Source organism: Emydura macquarii, unplaced genomic scaffold (genome assembly GCF_026122565.2).
Source record: "Emydura macquarii macquarii isolate MOO-44397 ecotype Brisbane River unplaced genomic scaffold, CSIRO-AGI_Emac_v2 contig_554, whole genome shotgun sequence".
In the NCBI taxonomy this organism is placed as follows: domain Eukaryota; kingdom Metazoa; phylum Chordata; order Testudines; family Chelidae; genus Emydura; species Emydura macquarii.
The window spans coordinates 7,840,226-7,854,027 of record NW_027130691.1 but is presented as its reverse complement, the minus strand read 5'-3'; the positions used below and the strand labels follow the sequence as shown (position 1 = coordinate 7,854,027).

The following is a 13,802-nucleotide window of genomic DNA, read 5'->3' as shown; positions in this document are numbered from 1 at the left end:
TGATTTTTCCTCTCCTCTCTGGACCTGTCAGACAAAATGATTTGATCCCTAGTATCGTGACCATCTCCTTTCCCCTAGACAATCCTGGGAGGGTTTCAAATGCAGTGGCAAATGAGTTAAAAAAAATTAAATTAAATTAAACTGTTAGTGATTATGAGTTCTGGCAGGCAGGGAAAAAAATTGCAACTTTTGTAGTACCATGAGGGTACTTACAAATAAAAGGGCTCTAATGAGACGAAATCCTGTAGCATATGCAATCTGAATTGTGCTAGATTGGTTAATCTCATTCTGCATGTGACTGCTAATGGCTTCTGCGAGCAAGGGACGTTTTCTGAGCAATTTTCTTTCTTGTTAATCTCTCTTCCCTCCCGCCCCCCCCAACACGTGGAACAAAGAGTACGGGGTACAGCATTCCTTTTTGCAGAAGAGCTATTTGGAACAGATGTTCCTTGATAACAGGATACAGCAACGTTACCCTCTTCATGTGTCTCAAGATGCCTGGTTGCTTTCTAAACATCAGCTGCTGATTTTTCATGTTGAATGAGTCTGAAGCCAAGAAGGAGACAGAGATTCACCTTTTGTTTCCCAGAGTCTTTCCCCAAGCCCTTTTTTTGGTTTGATTGTCTGGTGACTGCAGAAACTGATAGCAGGTGTTGTGTTGTAATAATCCCATTTTTATTAATTACTGGCTTCGCAGAAGAGAACTTTTGTTCTCAAACTCTCTGTGACCGAACAAATGTTTTGAACTTCTCCTGTGTTTTCTGTAATTGTGTAATCCTAGCCAGGGTGTATGTGAAAGAAGAGGATCAGGACACCAGCATTCCTTGGCAGGATAGACTAGTCCAGGGATAACAGGCAATGAGTTTATCTTGTGCGAGCCAATTTTGGAGCTTGAAGCTTGTTACATAAACCTTGGGCTTTCAGCCGTGTCATAAACTGCCTTGTAAATTTCAGGGGGTGGGTTGCATTAGGAAGGAAATACGAAGGTGGCAGCAGGATGGGTTGCTGATGTAAATCTAGTGGTGAACCATAGATTTTTCAGGCTGTAGAACAGACTTCCAAGGAAAAGGTGAGAGCCCCATCATTCAGAAATATGGAAAGAGACTGGAAACGATGCAACAAAACTGTAGCAGGCAGTACTGCCTTGGCAGGGAGTTGAGTTTAATAACACTATAGGTCTTGCCTTTCTTGAATTTCCATAGTTCTGCGTGAAAATCTATTTTAAGAGGAGCTAGTGTTTGAGGATTAATTTAGTTCTCTTCTGTGGCTTTATACTGTACTTTCTCCACCAGCCTCTGTTGTTGTGCATTAGATATTTCACATCCTCTGTCTTTCAGTGGTCTGTCCATCCCTTGGTTCTGATTAGAATAACGCGAGTGTTCTTTATGCTAAGGTTTGATTTCAAAAGCTTTTCTGCTTTGCTTCTTCCCCTTTGCCTGCCTTTATCATCTGGGGAATGTCTCAAAGTGTACGTTAAGGAGACTGGACAAGATCACAAACAGCAGGTGTATTCAAGAAACAGTGCCACAGGGCTAATTTCAGTGGGCGTCTCAGCTGCTTACACCAGAGCTGAATTTGCTCCATAACACCACCTCGCAGGCTGTGTCTGGATAGTGGGAAAGACGGGTGTTCTTGCCCAAATATGAGGCCATGGAATTTGTAATCTGAGGCAGGCAGGGAGGAGAGAATGGCTGAATTTCCTGGAACCCAGCAGCATGCTGTAATGTCGACACAGCCTGCTGTGAGTTCAGGCTGAATTGTGGGAACTCGCTCTGATGAGATGGACCTTCAGTGGCCTTTGAATGACAGTAAACAACCTCGCTGGTTCACTCACCCTTCTCCATGCTGCTTTTGTTTCTTCACCTTGTTTTATTTCCTAGGTGGAGTCAGTGCTTCCCAGTGCCCCAAGGAGGACAACAGAAGCGCTGGTGCTTCTCATGAGACCACAGGTACCAAACGGACCTACGATATGATGGAGGGGAGGATCAGCCGGGGTTTGCCGGGACGCGATCTGTCATCCACGAGCATTGAAGGTGGGTTTGAGCAAATCTTTCAGTGGTGCCATGTCATTAGTCGGAGGCTGGGGCAGAAACTGGGTAGCACCTTTCCCATTCTGAGAAGTCGCCCAGTCTGCCAGCAGCAGCCATTCTGGTCCCAGAGTGGTGGAGGAGGCGCTCATGCTATGCGCTTGCCCACAGGACCTTCTTGCTCATATTTTCCTTCACCTAAAATAAGACATCCAGACCAAAAGTACGTGTTTTAGACTCAGTCTCTAAGGTCAGAAGGGACCATTATGATCACCTAGTCTGACCCTCCTGCACAAAGTAGACCACAGAACCTCACCCACCCACTCCTGTAATAAACCCCTAACCTATGAATGAGTCATTGAAGTCCTCAAATTATGGTTTAAAGACTTCAAGATACGGAGAATCCATCAGTGAGCGACCCTGTGCCCCAGGCTGCAGAGGAAGGTGAAAAACCCCCAGGGCCTCTGCCAGTCTGCCCTGGGGGAAAATTCCCTTCTGACCCCAAATATTGTGATCAGCTAAACCCTGAGTATGTGGACAAGACTCACCAGCCAGACACCTGGAAAGAATTCTCTGTAGTAACTCAGAACCCACCCCATCAAATGTCCCATCCCAGGACACTGGGCGTATCTACCACTAGTAGCCAAAGATCAATTAATTGCCAAATTAGGCTGTCCCATCGTACCATCCCCTCCATAAAAACTTATCAAGCTCAGTCTTGAAGCCAAGCTCAGTTTTGCTGTGTGCGTGCGTGCGTGTCTGTGTATATGTGTGTGTGAATGATAACCATCTCCCTCTGCTGGATCTATCAATACAGTGAGGATTTACAGGTCTTACCAGGAAAATGGGTCTTAATTCATCCATCCTTCTCAACAACGGTGCTTTGTGCTTGGCACAGAAATGTCCAGTTTCTAAACTAGAGAGACAGGCTACGATTTTCAGTGGAGACTGGGGTTGACAGGTACACAGCTCCCACTGAAGGTCCCAGCTATAAGTGTTGAAGGGCCATCATCAGATATTTCTAACTGTAAAAGATTTTGCTTAAAATAAACCCTAAAAAGATTTTACAAACCTGAGCCCTAATATTTAGTAGGAAATGTCTCTGGCCCTGTTACCAAGCGAACCCAGTTAGGGCTCATCTAGGGTCCGAGTCTGCTAACTCTGCACATGGGAGGTCGTAAGCTCTTCAGGACAGGGCCTGTCTCTTTGTACAGTGCTTGTACAGTGCCTAGTGGAATGGGGTCCAGCCCCGTGGTTGGGGCTCCTAGGCCCTACTGTAGTAAAATAATAAATAAAGTGACTTGATGCATGTGACATGTCTGACCCTCTCGTTGATTTCATTGGGGCTACTTACAAGTGCTACAGGGACTGTAGGATTGGGATCCGGGCATTTAGTTTGTCTACAGGGCTTATGTATTTTAATAGTGGCATCTTCATTCTCTCTAGACCCACATGGGAACCAAGAGCAGGGAAAAGGGAAAGTTTGAGGGGGGAGGGGCAGTGTGGGTCTGATTGATAAAACTGGAAGGGATGCGGTTGTAAAGTTACAATTCTCTAAAACTTGACCTACTCACTGGCTAATGCAGCGGTGCCCGGACTTTCCCTGTCACCCCCACTTACCATGAATGGAATCTGTCCACCTCCCCCTTCCATTACAGCACAGTCTGCTCCGCAGAGGAGCGTGGGCTGATGAAAGCGCCGGGGACAGCCGCAGAACTGGGGCTGGGGGAGGAGCTGGAGTTCCAGGCAGGGCTGGCCTGGGGGCAGAGCAGAGGGCGGAGTGTAGCTGTGCTTGGGGGCAGAGTAGGGCTGGGTAGTACTTCCTCCCCACCCCCTGTGGGAGCTGGCTCAGGCCCCACCATGCGCCCCCCCCCCCCACAACGTTCCTCCACACCCCCTTTAATGGGGCTTGCCCCACAGTTTGGGGGCCCCTGATCTAATGGGTAGATGAACCATCCTTGTGGCAGGTGTTTGAATCTATCCATATGCTTTGGGGCATTCCTGGCATACGTGCATCTCAGGGAAAACTTCAAGGGAAGATGATGCTCATTCTGGACCCGCAAATGCTTTTTTAACCGGACACCTTCCCTGTCAGGGGTTTGAGTCCAAACAGGGCAGCAGCAGAAGGAAAACAAGAAAGTGAAACTGACTCATCTGGTGTTTTGGTCCCCCAAGTACAGGAAGTAAACAAGCAGTTCAAGAGGAGAAAAATAAACTAGCTGTTTAGAAAGCATTGTTGTATTAATCCCAGGGGGTGCTAGCAACACTGGTGAAAACATTTTAAAACTAGATGATTTTTCTCTTTACGGTGCCCCTTTAAAAGATAATGTAAATGTCAGCCATTGAAGGGAGAGAGTCTTTCTTGCTACCTTCTGACTGTTCTCTTTGGCCTGTCCTAGGTCTAATGGGTCGAGCGATCCCACCAGACAGACACAGTCCCCATAGCATAAAGGAACAGCATCATATCCGGGGCTCAATTACACAAGGTAATACTGGCAAGTATCACATAGTTCACATCAAGAAATATATGTATGGGGGAGGCCATGACTTGTGAAATTTTCTCATGAACCTTTGTTGCTATTAGAGCAGAAGGACCTAAAGATTGTGTCAACCCACTGGTTCTGCAGTCATATTGCAGACCTCTACAGCGACTGGAGAAGCAGTGAGTCCTAGTGGGTATAGCACTGGACCTGGGACTCAGGAGACTTGAATTCTCTACCCAGCTCTGCCACTGGCCTGCTGAGTGACCTTGGGCAAGTCACTTCCCTGCTCTCTTCCTCAGTTTGCCCATCTGTAAAATGGGGATAATGATACTGACCTCCCCGGTAAAGTGTTTTGAGATCTACTGATGAAAAGGGCTGGGTAAGAGCTAGGTGGTGGTATTATTTATTACTATGTGCTGTGTGGTGAGGGAAGATTTTCAGAATTTGCCGTTGGCCTCTCTGCTCTCATTTGAGTCGCTGGTAAAACTCCATGGGGGAGCTTAGTGGGAGCAGAGCAGAGCCAACGCAGAGTGTTTCTAAAGGTCCCACTGTGGGTGCAGAAGGCCCCATGTGGCATCAGCGATGCAGGTGGGGCTGTGCAGAATCCATTGGGTTGCCCAGGCTCTGTAGTGGCTTTGCATGTGAATGCAATCAATCCCCCGTGACACGCAGCCTGTCTAGGGGCTATAAGTACCTCACTCGGTTTGCATGATTCTGCTTCTTTGGAGAATCACATGGGTGTGTTATCTTCCCACTGGGGCTGCAGGAATCCCTCGATCCTATGTGGAGGGCCACGAAGACTACCTCAGAAGAGAAGCCAAACAGCTGAAGAGGGAAAGCACTCCACCCAGGGACTTATCCGAGGCCTACAAGGTGAGGCCTCACGAGGGCCTGGCTCCCTTGAAAATGAAAGCAGCTCACGAAGGTTTAGTTGCCACCGTGAAGGAAGCGGGAAGATCCATCCATGAGATTCCCAGGGAAGAGTTAAGGCGCACGCCTGACATCCCTGTTGCAGCAAGGCCTCTGAAGGAAGGATCTATTACACAGGTGCGTACGTGGGGTGGGCAGGTTACTTTGCATTAAGTAAAGGGGATAAGTTGGACACCAGATGCATAAAGGCATCCCTGCACGGTTTGCCACTGGAAGACTAGGCCGAAGGGAGGCCTCCATGTGGGTGCCCCCCTTGAAACTTCGGCCCCTCCTTTGAAATACATCAGAGTCTGGCCTATAGTTGGCCCAGGGGGGGCCTGTGCACAGACGGGGTGTCCCAGAGGAGTTGTGCTTGCAGAGATCGCCAGGGGGCTGCGTGTGTCCTGAGGCTGTCAGGAGCGTGACCTGTCAGAGCAGCTCTGCATGGGCTTTGTTTAAGTCATAGCAAACAACAATAGTGATTCTTTTACTTGTTGCCCGACTGAATGGTGTAGTGCCTGCGGTCTGACTGTAACCTCAGAACTGGTGTGGCCTTACGACTTGGATAGACGCCTGGTGAACTTTCTGAACTTAAACAAAGGGTCTGTCTGCACAACAAAGCTGTACGTGGGCTAGCTGACCTGGGCTAGCTTGAATCCAGCTAGAGCAGGCGACAGTCGCAGTGAATGCAGTACGGTGCGGCTCGTACGAGGCCAGCACGGACCCCGGTACACACGCAGCTCGCTAGCCTTCTGGGAAGCCCACGCTGCGCTGTCTTGGTGGCTGCTGTTAGCCACACTAGCTAGATTCCAGCTGGCTCAGCCAAGCATGGCTGTATTGAGCTGTGGGGACGTATTCTCAGAGCAGAAGTGGGAAGAAATGGAGAGGGTTGTGGGTTTGCAAAAATGTCACTGGTCAAGTTTTTGTTTTGTAAAACCAAGAACCTTCAAACGCAGGTTCTATCTGTGCAACGCCCCCTCGTCCTCCTCCTTAGTCCACCCCCTGCAGAAAAAATTGGGGTGATGGGATCAGATGAATGATAGAGAGTGCCCCTTTCTGGCCGCTCGACGACACCCAGCCAACATGTAGAAACGTCTTGGATCCCGCCGTGCTCCCCGTCGCACAGGTGTAAACCCGAAGTAAACTCACTGAAGGCAGTCGGAGTTACTCTGTATTACAGAGGTGTCCCTGAGAGCAGAGGTGTTCTCTCCAGGAAGGCTGGCTGTAGGAATTGAGGAACATGTGCTTTGGGCACGTTTTGTGGCGTGGGCTCGCACCGTACGTGGAGCATTTCGATAGCAGCTATCCAGAATACTAGTGACTGTTCGTTGTATCGCCTTGCTACGGCGTGCGTAGGAGAGGCCCGGTGGATATAGGCACTCGTTGATGGTGACTCATCTTCCTGTGTGTCTCAGTGGGGAATGTGAATTTACGTGCCATATTCTGTTGGCCTGTAGTTACCGGAGGCCATCGATTCCAATGGGAATAGGAGTCTCGGCTCACCCTGACCTGTTGCAATGTAATAGTATTTCCTCCTAGTTCTGAGTCTCACCATTGCAGTTCTAAGTAAATATAGCATTAGTGCTATTTATATAGCACAAACCCTGGCGATTTTCAGTGGGAGTTTTGCTTCCAAGTCACTAGGTGCTTCGGAATATCCCACCCCCAGCGGCCCATGCTGAGCACAGTGTAAGTGCTGATCTAAAAAAGCAAAGGGTGGTCTTCCCTGGGACTGCCCCGTAGCTTTCCCTTCCCCACTTTGCTGACCTCTCCACTGCCTTGTTTCCCCAGGGTACCCCACTGAAATACGACAGCTGCTCTTCATCAGTAAGTGCCAAAAAGCACGATGTCCGATCGATCATTGGAAGCCCCGGGAGGACTTTCCACTCTGTGCACTCGCTGGATGTCATGCAAGACCCCAGGACTCTGGAAAGAGCTTGTTACGAGGAGAGCCTGAAAAGCAGGCCCAGCCCAGTTACAAACTCTGGAGGGTCAATTATCAGGGGCGCCCCTGTGATTGTCCCTGAACCCGGAAAGCCTCGCCGTAGCCCGCTTACCTACGAGGACCACCAGGCAGCCCACGGGGCAGCGTTTAGTAGCCATTTGCATAGAGGTTCTCCGGTATCCACAAGGGAATCAACGCCAAGGCAGCATGAAGGTAACTGTTGTTCTCCGTAAGAGCCCTGGTGTGGTAGGGACACTTGGGGTTTTATGAAATGCTAAGATTGCACCATACAGAGCGTTTGCCAGGTTCCCACCCTCGCCAACTCGCAGACACTAGAAGCAAATGTGCAGTCGCTGCTGTGGACTAAACTTTGTGGTGTGAATCGGGAACATCTCCTGGCAGCCAATGGAGAGGGCTCCAGATTTACACCAGCATCGCTGAGAATGGAATGTGGCCCTGTGTGATTCTAAAGGCAGAGCTGCACAGGAGGCATCTTTTCTGTACACAGGCTTTTGTGTGGAACACACAATTTGTAATGGTGTGGGAGAAATCTCAGTGCTAAGTAACATGGAGAATTTGGGGAGAGAGGATGTTTTCTACCCTCTCTTCTGTGCAAGTCTAGATGTTTGTCTGCCTAGCGCTCTATTTACACCTCGTCCATCACCATAGCATCTGAGGGCCTTGGCGATAATTGGCTATAATCCCTGCTAGCTATCAGAAGGAGGCAGCCCCGTTGGGTTGTTGAGGTCTGACATCCCCTTGGGAGATGCAAGGGTCTTGCTGCCTCAGGATGCTTGTGTGTTTCCAGTAGGGGGCGCAGTTCCACCTGCCCGTGTTGAAATCACTTGGGCCTCACTCCGGCAGCCCGCAACCAAGACCCTGGGATTGTGCTGCCCACAGCTGCTCTCTGAGGCCACGTTCAAAAGCCAGCAAGGATGCTTGGGCGGGCAGAATTTGGCACCGTGCAATTTGGCAATCCAGAGCAGACACAGCCAGAATGACTCGCTCCCTGGCTCACTTACTCATAGCATTGCGCTTGAGTCCAGCAAATGCCGTTCTCCTGTTTCCTTTCGTCCTCTTAACTCTTGGTTTCTTTGTAAAACATAAGGCAAGAGCACATACTTTAGCAGCCAGCAGCAGCTCCAGCAATGCTTTCCCCTACATCCAGGAGGAGCCTCGGGGATCGTGAGTCACCAGGCAGCGCAAGATAAATCTCATCCTGTCTCCCACTGTGCTGGTGACCCAAGCTACAGTTGCAATTTGGAAAACTTCAGTCTTGGCTGCAGCCAGCTACCAGAGCACTAGTGCCGTCCCTGCCTTTCGTGCTTCCTCCGAGGGGGCTGTCTGCAAACGGGAGGGGGTGATCAGAGAGCAAGGGTGACCTTAGTAGATGAGATGCATTTTCGAAAAGCAGCCCCACCCAACAACCGAGAGAAACAGGGCAAAAAAACACCCTTAATCTCACCGTGCGCCCCCAATACTGAAACCAAAAATAACCCTTGCCCCAAACACAGATGGGATGGAGAAAGGAAACCAGCCAGCCTGGTGGGCCCAAGCGGAAAAGACTATGTTCCATCCCTTAAGCTTGTCCTTTGGAGAGCCAGCGGTGGGGTCACAAGGACAGTGCATCCTTATGTTGTTGTCACGTTTCAATAGAGACTGGTGATTTTTCAGGTGTTCAACATGAGAAACCTTAAAGGGGCCTGATTTTCTGTCGTTCAAGCCTGTTTTAAGGTCTCTCGTGTTGGGCACGCAAGATCACCAGTCACTTTTGAAAGTGTAGTGTTTATCCAGTGGGGTTTACCGCTAACTGGTACGCCAACATGGGAAATCAGTCATTCACTTCTCATTGAGAATGGGCTCCCTAGCCTTCAGTGTCACCCAGCCACGTGAACCCACAAACACTTGCTTTTCTCTAGCAAGCTACAAGTCATGCAGTTGCAGATGGGGGACGCTTCTCTCTGACCTGTGTGATCAGTCTGCTCATAGGCCCTTCACCACCACCGCCTTTAGAGACTGATAGTTTGTTAAAACTGAGCAAGATGCCTCATTTCAGAAAAAGTCCCTTTGGCCAGGTGGCCTCTCTGTACTCAGACATGCGGTGAACGTGCAGCACTGATGCTGGGGAGGTTACACACAGAGAGGGGCTGGAGGTTTCCCCACAAAGAGTTGAATACGTCTATTCAATTCCCGCATATAGGCGTAATTGGATGGGTCTATGGATATTGGGGCACCTGTGTGCACAGGAAGGACATTATAGGGGGTCTGTAAAGGTGAATCTTAGCATCATTTTTCTGGGTTGGTTGTTATGGGTCACTTAGTCTGTGCCTGGTAGGTTTGATGTATAAAGCACTGCCAAGTAGCTGAGATTTTGTTAGAACAGAGGGAGCGGCAATTCAAGCCTGAAATGTTTCCATGGTTATTTTTGTGTCAATGAAAACAGTTTTGTGAGAGGAATTAAACAGTCCCTGCAGGGTTGGAAACCCGAATGTAACTGAACTGGGCTAGTGCATAAGAGCGAGACAATGAAATTGAGCCAGCTTAGCTTCGTTGTCTGAACCCGGAGCTGGTTGAGTAATCCCTAAAGAATCTTTGATTTGTGGAATTTCCTTCGTTGCCTGTCTGCGAACAGATCACAGTTTTTCTCGCCTTTATTTACTGTTGGAAAATGACTTGCTGAGTCACGTCTCTGAGCAGTTCTGGGTCTGTGGCTTGTTTGCTCGTGGTTTGTTGCAAGAATTGGAGATTTAAGCTGTTTGATTGGCCCTTGAGGTCACATGGTTTCTTTCCATCCCCAGAGCGGATGAGCTAGAATCAGGCCCGGTGGTTACTAATTAGCTAGCCTGGTGACATTCACCCTGTACAGGGGGTGAGCACGAGACCTGTGTGCCATCGAAGCGCCAGCTCTGAGTTAATTGGGAGGCGAGAGGAGCTTGACATTATTCCAACCGCTTCTCCTTGCGTTACAAAAGTGTTCACAGCTCCTGGTGAGTGCAGGAGGACGGCTGCTGTCAGAACCATCTGGGCTCTATTTCATCGTGTCTATTTTGAGTTTCCAGGGTCACTTTTTTCTCTCTTGCAACGTTAACCTTTCTGCTGCCGGCAGAATGTCAGATGGGCTGTGGCAGCAGGACCAGGTTCACTGGGCTACTGCGCCAGAAGGACATGTTTGTCCGATGTCCCTGGCCCCTTGCAGGACGCTGTGCAGAGGGTCGGTGAAGATCTGTGTGAGGGCAAACGTGAAATTCATTGATGGTAAAACTGGCTTTCATTTAGGAACAAAAGCCAAGGAACTTGTAGGGTGAGATTTGTAGCTGTGTGTGGAAGCGGGAGATGATGAGACGCTGCAGGCTGGAGGGTCAGGCGGGTTGCGAAGATTTGCTTTTGTAGTTGTCTCTGGAACATTTATCCTGGGTCTGTCCTTAGAGAGATCGGCTCAGCACCGGCTTGGGAGCCAGGAAATCTTCCACTCTAAGCCTGGCTCTGGCGCTGATTTGCAGGTGACCTTGGGCAAGCCACCACTTCTCTTTTCCTAGCCATAATAACAGGGATGCTTATTTACCTTCCTCTCGTGGATGCTGGGAGGGAATCATTGTTTGTAGAGTGTTTTGAAGGCAAAGAGACAAATTCATCCCTGAAGTAAATGAGACTAACTCCACTCATGTCGGTGGAAGATGATTCCCAGTGGAGTCGCACCCCCTTATCCCAATGGTGAATTTAGACTCCACGCGGGTCCACGTCTTGCTCTCTGTGTGGAAGTAACACCCTTCGCTTTGCCCGATATTGCCAAGGAGATCCACTCGGACTTGTTACCTCTAGTGCGCGGTCAGCTCCCTCGTGCTGGGGGCACACAATTCGAAGGGCAGACTGAGTGGGTGGGGTTTTGAACTTAGGAACACAAGTGCCGTGGGCAGAACGGGAGAGCAGAACTCTTAGAATGAAGTGCAGCTGCTTTCAGTGGGACCTGTCCTCCTCCGAAGTCACAGAGGCGCTTTCGGAAATCGCAGGCTACATTCTGGCCTCGGGTCAACTCCGGCAGCTCCCAGTCAGGTTGCCACTGTGCCCCTGGGCGTGGGACTGGGCCCGGTAGGTTTCAGCAGAGAAATCAAAACACTCCTCGATTTTACACAAAGCTCAATGTAGGTGCCGGAATCCACAAGGCAGTGGGGGAAGAGAGGGAGCCTTTCATTTGTAGATGTAATTGTTCAGAACAAGGACCACCTTCTCCCTTTGATGCACAGCACAGTGTGGCCTCAACCTGGCTGAGGCCGCTGGGCATAATCACGGTATAAATGAAATAATAAGAATCATGGGAGGAAGGAGGGTTCCCCGGAGCTCAGCGGCAGCGGGGCATGCCCCTCTGAGGACAGAGCTGGATGTGAGTGTGTTTTAACATGGGCTCTTCTGACTCAGTGCTTTTGTTTCTTCAGGGAGCATCATTGCTGGTAAGCCAGTGTCCCAGGACAGAAAGATCACCCCCACAACAAGAGAAATCACCAATTCCAAGTCTCCTCACGCCACTCTGTCGGACCATCACCATCCCCTCTCACCGTACGAACATTTACTCCGGGGAGTGAGTGGGGTCGATTTGTACAGAGGACCCATTCCGTTGGCCTTCGACCCTGCTGCAATTCCTAGGGGAATTCAACTGGAAGCAGGTACTCCTTTATTTGGGGCACTTGCCAGAAATGGCCCCGGGTCAGCCAGGAAAGTTCACAGTCACTCTGGGCAAATAAATCTGCTCTTGCTTCCATTGCTGTGAAGGTAGCATAAGCCCCCACGGAAGCCAGGGTCGCAGAGCTGAGAACAGAATTTGACACTCTTGTGTTCTATGCTATGTGACAAGGTGAAACGAAACATGCCGCCGGCTGGCTGGCCGGCCATGTTCTGTTTCACAATGAGCAATGGAAACAGACGTTTAAAACCCTGCTGCCTCGACTGTTGAGTAATTCTCTGGCTTAAAGCTGCGTCTCGGATGAGCTCTTCTGTGACTCAGTTCCATCCTTTCCCTGACACGCTCCAGCGCAGACTTGGCAGATTAAGGCCCTGAGACAGCAAAAAACCAGCCTCCTCCACCCTCACGCCCTCCGTGGCTGATGTCTCTGATGCGTTGCATGGGCCTCCCCAGCCCAAAGGCCAGATGGAGGGTTCCTGGTGCTCGCTGATTTGGGCCTGGGCTGTTTCTAAATTATCCCATGTCCCAGCTGATGCTCTCGAGCGCTGCTGTTTTCACGAGTCAGACTCTGTGCCCTCTCCTACGTCCATACTGCATGGGAAAGTGACTCGTCTGAATCTTCTCTTTTAGCTGCTGCTTACTACTTACCCAGGCATCTTGCTCCAGGTCCGACATACCCCCATCTCTACCCACCATACCTCATCAGAGGGTATCCAGACACTGCCGCCATGGAGAACAGGCAGACCATCATCAATGACTACATCACCTCCCAGCAGATGCACCAGAACGCCGCTGCCACCGCCATGGCCCAGAGGGCCGACATGCTGCGCGGACTTTCCTCCCGAGAACCTTCGCTGGCTCTCAACTATGCTGCAGGTCCTCGAAGTATGAAGCTGTCTGTGGTTTTTAGGTGGCATTTTTTCTTCTTGAAAGGCACGGGGCCCATAATTCGGGAGGCGCTGACCCCCGGCCCCTAGTGTGATACCCGGCACGACAGTGGCGCCCCTGCGGCACGTACGGCTGGTTGAACAGTTCTTGACCCATCTGTGCAAAGTCGGTTAGGCTTTGTCAGTCTCGATAGCACGTTTCGTTTCTCAAAGCTTCTCCAGGTGCAGCCCCGGGGCTGGAGTTGGCTCAGCTCTCACAAGTTAAAGAGGGACAGGCCTGGCCAGTGCTTGGATAAGAGACCCTCAGGGTGCACAGTGAGCCTGTCAGCCTGGGTCGGCGCACTCGGCCTAGCGGGCGTGCACGAGCACTCCAGGAATCGCTGTGCAGACGGCGCTGAGGCTCCAAAGCTGAGGCAGGGGGGTGGGTTTCGGAACCCAGCCGCAGCTGCGGAGAGCTGCCTGTGGGGCTATTTTTTAGAGAGCCGGGGCAGGGAGGCTCACTGCCCTGCCCTTGGTGCCCTGCCGGGAGAGGGGATCCGATCCTGAGGGCAGTGCCCCAGTACAGCACTAGGGATAGAGGGTGGCTGCTTCTCCAGACCAAACATGACCACGTGTGGCCAGTCCGGATCAGGTTGTTTGGTTTTATTGGATTGGTTTTCGGACATGGCCTGTCCTAGCCAGATTCAGTCCCCCCCTAAATTCTCCTCCAAATTGAATCCATTGTTGAGCTCTACTGCCTGCCTTGAGTTGTCGCAGGCTGTTAAAAAGCTGCCACCCAAAAAGAGACTGAATTTCTTAGTGGGCGAAGTGATTCCGGACACGCGGAGTGACTCGCTTTGGGATCCTTGGGCTGGAAGCTGTTCTACAAGGTGCTCC

At 50.5% G+C, this 13,802-nt stretch overlaps 1 protein-coding gene across 30 annotated transcripts in view; it reads left to right on the top strand.

Annotated features, from left to right (window-relative positions):
- NCOR2 (nuclear receptor corepressor 2) overlaps nucleotides 1-13,802 on the top strand; it is a 373,900-nt gene that overhangs the window by 333,660 nt on the left and 26,438 nt on the right. For 28 of the 30 annotated variants that reach the window (XR_010918232.1, XM_067539730.1, XM_067539728.1 and 25 more), the window contains 6 exons: nucleotides 1,881-2,033; nucleotides 4,427-4,513; nucleotides 5,277-5,557; nucleotides 7,211-7,577; nucleotides 11,795-12,022; nucleotides 12,670-12,924. Coding sequence is in view for 29 of the 30 variants with exons in the window: in XM_067539730.1 (XP_067395831.1) it covers nucleotides 1,881-2,033; nucleotides 4,427-4,513; nucleotides 5,277-5,557; nucleotides 7,211-7,577; nucleotides 11,795-12,022; nucleotides 12,670-12,924 (1,371 nt within the window). In the remaining variant the exon portion in view is untranslated. The remainder of the gene's footprint in view (nucleotides 1-1,880; nucleotides 2,034-4,426; nucleotides 4,514-5,276; nucleotides 5,558-7,210; nucleotides 7,578-11,794; nucleotides 12,023-12,669; nucleotides 12,925-13,802) is intronic. The other 2 variants (XM_067539713.1, XM_067539707.1) reach the window with 2 other exon arrangements.